This window comes from Pseudorasbora parva, chromosome 3, assembly GCF_024679245.1.
Source record: "Pseudorasbora parva isolate DD20220531a chromosome 3, ASM2467924v1, whole genome shotgun sequence".
Classification (NCBI taxonomy): Eukaryota; Metazoa; Chordata; class Actinopteri; order Cypriniformes; family Gobionidae; genus Pseudorasbora; species Pseudorasbora parva.
Window position 1 is genome coordinate 852713 of NC_090174.1, and position 10226 is coordinate 862938.

The 10226-nt window shown below is 43.4% G+C and overlaps 1 protein-coding gene across 1 annotated transcript in view; it reads left to right on the forward strand.

Annotated features, from left to right (window-relative positions):
* Nucleotides 1–9339, forward strand: part of lman2la (lectin, mannose-binding 2-like a) — a 13105-nt gene extending 3766 nt beyond the window's left edge. Inside the window, exons 3-9 of the mRNA XM_067437521.1 lie at nt 216–333; nt 2137–2219; nt 4745–4777; nt 5610–5771; nt 6851–6965; nt 8312–8431; nt 9035–9339. Coding sequence (XP_067293622.1) covers nt 216–333; nt 2137–2219; nt 4745–4777; nt 5610–5771; nt 6851–6965; nt 8312–8431; nt 9035–9177 — 774 coding nt within the window. The 3' untranslated portion in view covers nt 9178–9339. The remainder of the gene's footprint in view (nt 1–215; nt 334–2136; nt 2220–4744; nt 4778–5609; nt 5772–6850; nt 6966–8311; nt 8432–9034) is intronic.
* The last annotated feature ends 887 nt before the right edge of the window (nt 9340–10226 follow it).

The window sequence follows — 10226 nt, forward strand, 5'->3', positions numbered from 1 at the left end:
ACCGACGATCCCCCGCTGCCGCTCTTCGCGACCGACGATCCCTCGCTGCCGCTCTTCGTGACCGACGTTCCCTCGCTGCCGCTCTTCGCGACCGACCGAATGCTGACGCTCTTCATGGGAATGTGTACATATAGACTAAAGACTAAATCCTGTGTGTGTGTGTGTGTGTGTGTGTGTGTGTGTGTGTGTGTGTGTGTGTGTGTGTGTGTGTGCAGCCATGTCATCTGAGGGATTGGGAACTACAGGTCCATTTTAAGATTCACGGTCAAGGAAAGAAGAATCTGAATGGTGACGGTCTGGCCGTCTGGTACACGAAGGAGCGCATGAGGAAAGGTCAGAGTTTATTTCTTAATTAATAACTGTAAAGGCCCTTTCACACTGGACACGATTTTGACGCACGAATAATTCATGTGATTCATATTTTTTGATCCGCTGTGTGTGTAAAGAACGCTTCCACGCCGAACGCAAATGTGCTGCATCGAAAAAACAACATTTATTTTTTCTGTTTCGATGTTGATTTTTTTTTTTTACTCTAGTGGCGACAGAAACGGCTTTAACCAATCACACACAAGGAAACAAAGGTGACGAAATGACCAGCAGATGTCACGAGTTATTCACTCAACATTAACCTTCGCCAGGTGTGGCGTCTCTCATGAGATTACAGCTGTAGGTTGAGTTAAAGCTGTACACCTGCAGCTGAGTTTACAGACAGCAATAACTTAACCTTTTATAAATCGTTCATTTTTTCTTCTAAACCTTGTGTCCGCGATTATAGGAAGTGAACGTGTTGCCATCAGTACGTCTGTGGCACTGAAATGTTTACATTGTGACTCAGCTGGAAACATCTGCTCCGGATCGATTGGTTCCTGAAGTGTGTGTTATGGTGTGTTCACACTTGTCATGTTTGGTTAGATTAAAACGAACACTGGTGTGATTGCTCGGTTAGTGCGGTTCATTTGAACACATGTGAACGCTGCCATCCGAACCCTGGTGCGCACCAAACAAGCTAAAAAGACCGGTCTGGGTCCGCTTCCAAACGAACTCTAGTGCGGTTCGATTGATATATGAACACAACACAGACCAAAGACATGTAGATGAACCAAAAACAGGACGTGATGTCACAAGATGCGAGTCAGCTGATTTGACGACGCGGGAAGATCGATCGGTGTATCCAAAATGAGTAACGGTAACGTTAGTGGGCATCGGTGGAGCCACGAGGAGGTAAAGTGCCTCATCAATATTTGGTCCGACGAGCAACGTTTCGAAAATGCTAGAAAAAAACATAGGAAAAAACGCACAAAAAGCAAACCTGGCTCTTCTATGTTGCCCATTAGTCGGTACAGACGACGGAACGGCCGTCTCTTTTGCAGCAGATCTTCGTTTCTGCACAACGGAGGAAATCCTGGAGCTGTTTTGAATGTTTTGAACATTTTATGAGCTCTTCATGAGTTCTCGGCTGGTAAAAATAATGCCATATGTTCACGCATAAAACGATGGTGTTTAATCCGGCACAGCGTTGTTCTGAATGTTCGGTAAGCAGCTCCTACGTCAGATAAGCCGACCAATCAGGTTGTGAGCGTCTCCCTGAGCCTTTGGTTCGGGAACTTTAGGTCCGCTGTTATAAATGCCAGTGTGAACGCTAAGCGGACCAGGACTATATGTTTTGTTTTTGTTTTTTGGTCCGGACCAAACTACAAGTGTGAACACACCCTTAGTCTCATCAGATGCGCTCCTAATGTTACTGTTACTCAAATTCTCCCACAGACTTTAGAAAGTAGGCTAAGTGCAGAAGCGGCCATGATAAAGCTTTAGCTCCTGGACGAGATTAGCAGACTCCCCTTTAGACTCTGTTCTTTAAGACTGGGTGCACCCAAACCTTCTTTTCGGTCCTAAAAATAAAATGAAAAGCTGGTCTTTACTAAAAGATGAAGTGTCCGTGTTTGCTCAGCAGTCGGTGCGAATGTTTTGGAAAGTTGGAGCTCTGAAACGTCGTAAATTTGTGTCACGGCTGATGTGAATGGTTTTGACACGAAATATTCGATTCGCTTTTCCGTTACGCGTCCGGTGTGAAAGGGCCTTAACAGACACGAACACACACTGCGTGACTGATCCGGCCTCATGTCCTAATGATTGCAGGTCCGGTGTTCGGAAACAGGGATTTCTTCACGGGACTCGGTGTGTTTGTGGACACATACCCCAATGAGGAGAAGCTTCTGGAGGTACGGAGTAAGAGTCCAGAAATATCAGATTACACTTACACACACTCTTCTGCTTTGAGTGTAATAGTGCAGGGAGATTTATGCCGCGCAGAGATCTGATCCCACCTTCATTACACGAGTATATAAAGTCTAAATCTATAGAAGAGGATGCTTGACAATGACCTGCAAAAAATAAAACCCTCACGCAAGGGCCTTCCTCAGACTGTTCCCACAAAGTTGGTGTGCTGAAGCATTAAGATTTCCCTTGACTAGCCCCACAGCACTATGCTTCCTCCACCACACTTTACAGACAGGCAGGAGGCGACCTCAAAACCAGACCCGATCACAGAAGTCCAGATCAACAGCTGGAGTTTGTTTATTAAGAGAGCAGGGCAACCACCCAGTAGAGCATTACAATAATCCAGCCCCACAACACTATGATTCCTCCACCACACTCAAGACAACCTCAAACCCAGACTCGCCCATTAGGCGGCCGATCACAGAACTCGCTCCACAGATCAGGTCTCCACTTCTCCAGTGGTTAGTTCAGCCAAAAGTGTAAACTGTGTGATTAATCCCTCCTGTGGTTGGCCAGCCGTCAGACCTCCGCTCATCTTCACACACAGATGAAGATATTAGTGTTGAAATCCGATGGCTCAGAAAGGCCTTCATTGACACCAATGTCATTTCCTCTCTCAAGACCCATAAAGGCACTAAAGACGTCGTTACAAAGCCTGAATAAGTTTGAAGCTTTGTTTTGAAATCGGCCATCACAAGAGACGGGTTTATTGAAGATGGCGTGCCGATTACACAAGAGTAGGAATACTTGAAAAATGGGAGTTATTGTGCCGGAGACGGGTTTAATGAGGATGACGTGCCGGTGAGGCAAATTTCAGAGGACACCAATTGCCCCTCAGGATGAGCTGGTCATATTTAATATGATACTAATATCTTCATCTGTGTCCGAAGATGAACGGAGGACTTACAGGTGTCCAATCACATGAGGAATTAATGACAGAATTTACATTGTTGGGTGAACTAACCCTTTAATGCTGGTGGAAGATTGGAGTGTTGGTGTCTTTTACGCCTCAGTCAAGTCACCTTTATTTATATAGCGCTCTTCGAGCTGCTGCGTTTTGGACCAGCTGGAGTTTGTTTATTAAGCGAGCAGGGCAACCACCCAGTAGAGCATTACAATAATCAAAGTTCAAAAAAAATCTAAACACTTCCACTTTCCAGTGATACCACTTCCAGTGTGGAATATCTAGCAGGGTTGAAATCGCACAAACTGGTTGATTTTAAAGGTGCGATCACTTCTCTGTGTTCTTCAGGTCGACTCGTCTACACTGATGTAAAAATGCTCTTCTTGTATATATTTTTTTCTTGTTTCCAGTCCAAACATCTAAAAAATCTTAAAGCAAGATGCAGATAAGTAAAATTACATGAGCTATTTTTGCTTGTTTTCTGTGGAAAAATATCCAAATGAAGAGAGTTTTTGCTCTAAACAGGCAAAATGATCTGCCAATGGGGTGAGAAAAATAATCTTATTTGTGTTTGGGACGGAAACAAGAAACAAGATTATTTTCCTCACCCCATTGGCAGATCATTTTGCCTGTTTTGAGCAAAAACTCACTTCATTTGGATATTTTTCCGCAGAAAACAAGCAAAAAGATCTCATCAGTGGCGTAACTTTGTTTTAAAAAGTGGGTGGGACATAAATATATATGAACAATATGGCGTATTAAGGGGGGTTGCATTGCTGATACAATGTTAAATCAGATGTAAAATATGTACAATAACAATTGCAGAAAAATTAGTATTAAGATGTCCGGAAATCAATTAAATAGTTCATTTATTGATATAGATCTCGTTTAATTATTGCATCTAAACACAATATAGCGTTGTGCCAAGATTTTTCACTTGACTAAAGGCAAATAGATTTGCACACTTTGCTTATAATCGCTGGTCTAGTCTGTTAAACTTGTCAGAAGTTCTCGTTTCAATTTTTTTCTCTCATCAAAACCGAATATCATCAGTACATCAAGAGCAGGGACAGGTTTTGTGCATTTTGTTTCGTGATCTGACCGGAACAAACAGAAAGTCTCTGCAACGGCGTTAAGCGTTAGATTACAGCGCTCGTCTGTGTGGAGACTGCAGGAGCCGCGAGAGAAATCTCATAACAGCGGGAACGAGCGCCAGATCGCCTCTTATTTAACAGACGAATGAAATTATACTCTTCTAGTTAACCAGAGATGCTTTGTTAGTATTAGTTAGGGTCATCCGTGAAGCAAGATGTTTTAAAAAAAGTGGTGGGGACATGCCCCACCCGTCCCACCCGTAGATTACACCTGTGGATCTCATGTCATTTTACTGATCTAGTAAATGCCTCTTGATTTAAGAGTTGTTATATTTAGACTAAAAACAAGACAAAATGACTAAGAAGTGCTTTTCTTTACAGTGTGAACTCAGTAATTGACATCTGTGCTGATTGTTCTGTCTGTGGTGTGTATCATCACATGTGAACGCTCTCTGTGTTTGTGTTTTAGGCCCAGAGGAAGCGATACACGCCACGCACGCAGGTAAGCCACATGGCTTGATCATCATCTCTGCATGCCGTGTGTTGACCGCCGTCTTTTGCCGTTATCTAGCGGATTATCCTGTGTGTGTTTTTTAGCTTGTTTGCTGCACACCTTGTCACATCAGCTTTTTAAGCCGTATTCATCAGATGGTAATTGTTTCTCATGTGGACGTTTGTAAAAATTACGTTGCAGCCACCTCAGTGATAAACTCTTGCATTCGGATGGAGATTTATTCCCGGTGGAGCAGCGAGTTTTGTGGTCATCCGCACCTGGGAACGCCGCTCACGTGCTCAGTCAAATGATTGTTTGTCTGCTGTAAAAATGTCAAACGCTTGGAATAAAATATTATTTAATTTAATAATAGGAAATTATTAATTTAAATCTCCTGTTTAAAGAGAAAATGTAATTTAAAAAATGTGGAAATGAGCATACGAGAATACAATGCTGCAAATTTAACCTAACCTATATTAGGTTAAAAACATTAATTACTGCCGGATATATTTTTTCGTACAAGAAGAAATTGTGAGTACAGAGTTGGGCTCTTTTAGCTCTTTAAATCTGTGTAGCCACACCCTAGCAACCATTCACAGTACCCTAGCAACCATACAAATACATGAATAAGCCAAATCTCAACTCCACAACATCGTACAGACATGGGGCTGGCTTATTTTGCATAACCGGGCCCCGAGTTTTGCCCCTCGCAAGCACCACTCACAATTTCGTCTTCTCTTTTCGTTATCTAGCGGATCTACCCGTATGTGTTTTTAGCTTGTTTGCTATACACCTTGTCGCATATCAGCTTTTAGGCATTGTTCTGTTTGTGTTTGTCTAGCGGATCTTCCCGTATGTGTTGGCTATGGTGGGCAACGGCTCCATCAGCTACGATCACGATCGGGACGGCCGGCCTTCAGAAATCGGCGGATGCAACGCTATGGTGCGAAACCTGAAGCACGACAGCTTCCTGTTCATCAGATACGTGCGCCGCAGACTCACGGTGAGGCAGACTTTCCCTGCTGGTGAATGTGTCACACACACACACACACACACGTTTGTTTTTGTGACATATGGGGACTCTCCATAGGCGTAATGGTTTTTATACTGTACAAACTGTATTTACTATCCCCTTACACTGCCCCTAAACCTACCCATCACACACACACAGCCCCTAAACCTACCCAACACACACACACACACACACACACACACACACTGCCCCTAAACCTACCCAACACACACACACACAGCCCCTAAACCTACCCAACACACACACACACACACACACACTGCCCCTAAACCTACCCATCACACACACACACACACACACACACACACACACACACACACACACTGCCCCTAAACCTACCCATCACACACACACACACACACACACACACACACACACACACACACACACACACACAGCCCCTAAACCTACCCATCACACACACACACACACACACACAGCCCCTAAACCTACCCATCACACACACACAGCCCCTAAACCTACCCATCACACACACACACACACACACACACTGCCCCTAAACCTACCCATCACACACACACACACACACACACTGCCCCTAAACCTACCCATCACACACACACACACACACACACACACACACTGCCCCTAAACCTACCCATCACACACACACACACACACACACACAGCCCCTAAACCTACCCATCACAGGAAACATTCTGCATTTTTACTTTCTCATAAAAACTCCTCCTGTGTGATTTATAAGCCTTTTGTAAAGTGGGGCCATGGGTAATGTCCTCATATTTCACCCTCTCCTGTAATACCTGTGTCATACCCATGGCATTATACACATTTGAGTCCTCATATGTCACAAAACATGCCCACACACACACACACACACAAAAAAAAACTTGTGTGTGTGTGATGGGTAGGTTTAGGGGCAGTGTAAGGGGATAGAAAATACGGTTTGTACAGTATAAAAACCATTACGCCTTTGGAATGCCCTCACATTTCACATAAACAAACGTGTGTGTGTGTGTGTGTGTGTGTGTGTGTGTGTGTGTGTGTGTGTGTGTGTGTGTGTGTAGATCATGCTGGATATCGATGGGCAGCATGAGTGGCGAGACTGTCTGGACGTCCCCGGCGTTCGTCTGCCGCAGGGCTTCTACTTCGGTGCATCAGCTGTTACTGGAGATCTGTCAGGTGAGGCGTGTGTGTGTGCGTGTGTGTGTGTGTGCGTGTGTGTGTGTGTGCGTGTGTGTGTTTGTGCGTGTGTGTGTGTGTGCGTGTGTGTGTGTGTGTGTGTGTGTGTGTGTGTGTGTGTGCGTGTGTGTGTGTGTGCTAGGCTTGGGCGGTATCCAAATTTTGATACCGTCAAACCTCCTCCCTATTTTACCTCGGTATACGGTATTACCGTGAATAATTAAAACATTATGATGTAAGGCTCAGACAGCGTCAACAAACTGTTGGCTTGGCTTATATATATATATATATATATATATATATATATATATATATATATATATATATATGCCTATATTTTTATTTTATTTTTTACATTTGAGCCCCTGAGAAACTCTCTGCAGGTTTTATGCTTACCGTTATGAGACAATTGTCAGACAATTGACTTTTTTTTTTTTGTGAGTCCCATGTCCACTTGATTCTTGTGGAGTTCATGCTTATTGCTTACATTGCCAGCTGTGTGACAAAAGGCTTCGGCAATATTACAGCATAGTCCGAGGGTGCGCTCGGTTTTTCATCCACGCAGCAGTGAGTGGATGGTGGTTTCGGATATGCGCCCTTATAGGTAAGGTATTTCCATCTCTCGCGGTCATCTTTTTGTTGCACAATTTGCAAATTGCCTCGTCTGTATTTACCGTCAAAACCCAAAATACTTCCAAACTGCAGAAGTTGTGTTCTTTTTCGAGACCGAATAACTCAGTGCCCGACTCGCCGTCTTTTCCCCTCTCTCTCTCTCTCTCTCTTTCTCATCCACGCTGTCACAACAACGCATACACATATTTAGGCATTTAATAAATAAATAGTATTTAATATGTAAATAGTTTAATTAGTTCAACTTATTAAATATTTAATAATTAATTGTTGATCAGCAATATGTAAGTTGATCTGTTTTTTTTTTTTGACGGTTTGACGGTATTGAAACTGATACCGTTGCTATTTTTAGGTCCCGCGGTATACCATTTTACCGTATTACCGCCCAAGCCTAGTGTGTGCGTGTGTGTGTGTGCGTGTGTGTGTGTGTGCGTGTGTGCGTGTGTGTGTGTGTGTGTGTGTGTGTGCGTGTGTGTGTGTGTGTGTGTGTGTGTGTGTGTGTGTGTGTGTGTGTGTGTGTGTGTGTGTGTGTGTGTGTGTGTGATGGGTAGGTTTAGGGGCAGTGTAAGGGGATAGAAAATTTAGTTTGTACAGTATAAAACCCATTACGCCTATGGAATGTCCCAATATGTCACAAAAACAAACGTGTGTGTGTGTGTGTGTGTGTGTGTGTGTGTGTGTGTGTGTGTGTGTGTGTGTGTGTGTGTGTGTTTCAGATAACCATGACCTGATCTCCATGAAGCTCTACCAGCTGACCGTCCTGCGCAGCAAACAGGAGGACGAGGAGACGGAGGAGATTCTGGTTCCCAGCGTGGACAACATGGAGCTGCTGAGACGTGAGTAATAATCAGCATTACAGTGACCAGCTTCTGTTCGATTCAGATCTCCTTTTGATTAGATAACACCGACCAGGCATAACATTATGACCAGTGGATAACACTGCTGATCTCTTCCTCACGGCTCCTGTTAGTGGGTGGGATATATTAGGCAGCAAGTGAACATTTCGTCCTCAGAGTTGATGTGTGTGAAGCAGGAGAAATGGGCAAGCGTAAGGATTTGAGCGAGTTTGGCCAGATTGTGACGGCTAGACGACTGGGTCAGAGCATCTCCAAAACTGCAGCTCTTGTGGGCTGTTCCCGGTCTGCAGTGGTCAGTATCTATCAAAAGTGCTCCAAGGAAGGACCAGTGGAGAACCGACCACAGGGTCATGGGCGGCCAAGGCTCATTGATGACCGTGGGGAGCGAAGGCTGGCCCGTGGGGTCCGATCAAACAGACCAGCTACTGGAGCTCAAACTGCTCTAGAAGTTAATGCAAGCCAAGCCAAAGGCAACAGTGGCATCTTGCTATTTAAGAATCGTTACCGGTTAATGAATAACATCTTGTGTGTGTGTGTGTGTGTGTGTGTGTGTGTGTGTGTGTGTGTGTGTGTGTGTCACAGCGTACACAGACGTGGAAGGCATGAGCAGCATCAGCATCTTCTTCTGCGTCCTCTTCTCCATGCTGGGCTTGTTTCTGCTGGCGGTGGTTGGACTCGTGCTTTACGGACACTGGAGCGAAAGCCGCCGCAAACGCTTCTACTAACACACACACACACACACACTTCCTCTCCGAATGTGAAGAACTGGAGCGAAACAGGAGCGACTCGACCTGTAATCCAGCTGATGAGGAAGATCAGGATGAAGGTGTGGCTGACTTCAAGAGTCTGATGTCTCACTGCAAAAAATGCTCTTCTTACTCAGTATTTTTGTCATTTCGTCCAAACATCTAAACATTCTTAAAACAAGAAGTTTTTACTAGACAAGCAAAAGTAATTGTCTTGTTTTGGGGAAAATAACTCAAAATGAAGAGAGTTTTTGCTTAAAATAAGATAAATAATCTGCCAATGGGGTGAGAAAAATAATCTTGTTTTCTGTTTGAATTAAGATTATTTTTCTCACCCCATTGGCAGATTATTTATCTTATTTTAAGCAGAAACTCTCTTCATTTTGAGTTATTTTTCCCCAAAACAAGATGATAATTTGTACTTGTCTAGGAAATGTTTCTTAATGTAAGAATTTTTAGATATTTTTACTAGAAACAAGACAAAAATACTGAGTAAGAAGAGCATGTTTTGCAGTGCTTTCTCCACCTCTTCTGCGGCCTTCATTCTCTCAGCCTGTGCTATATTTATTCATTTTATATAATTTATTTATGAAATGTACAGAAGGTCTGATATCGTGTCATGGGAATCAGAATCAGTGTTTATTAATGATGTCTGTCTCTCTCCGGCTCTTATTGACTCGTTCTCACAGAAACGTGACGAAGTTCAGCCTCGTCTCTAATGGAATGAGGGATCATTTTCAGGATCCGTTTATCATGTACCTCACATTTATGGTTACAAATAAATGTTGAAAATCCATACATCTGAATTTACTTTCACATTTATGCTTTTATAAGAGATTTAAAAGCAGAGAATATCCCGTAATAGGCAGTGCCAGGATTATTAGCAGAGGTGGACAAAGTACACAACTTTATTACTTGAGTAAAAGTACTACTGGTCAAATATTACTCCGTTACAAGTGAAAGTTGTAAAAACGTATTAGTGAAAGTACAGAAGTATTTTAAATGTCTGTTTCATTAACTCCTCTCCC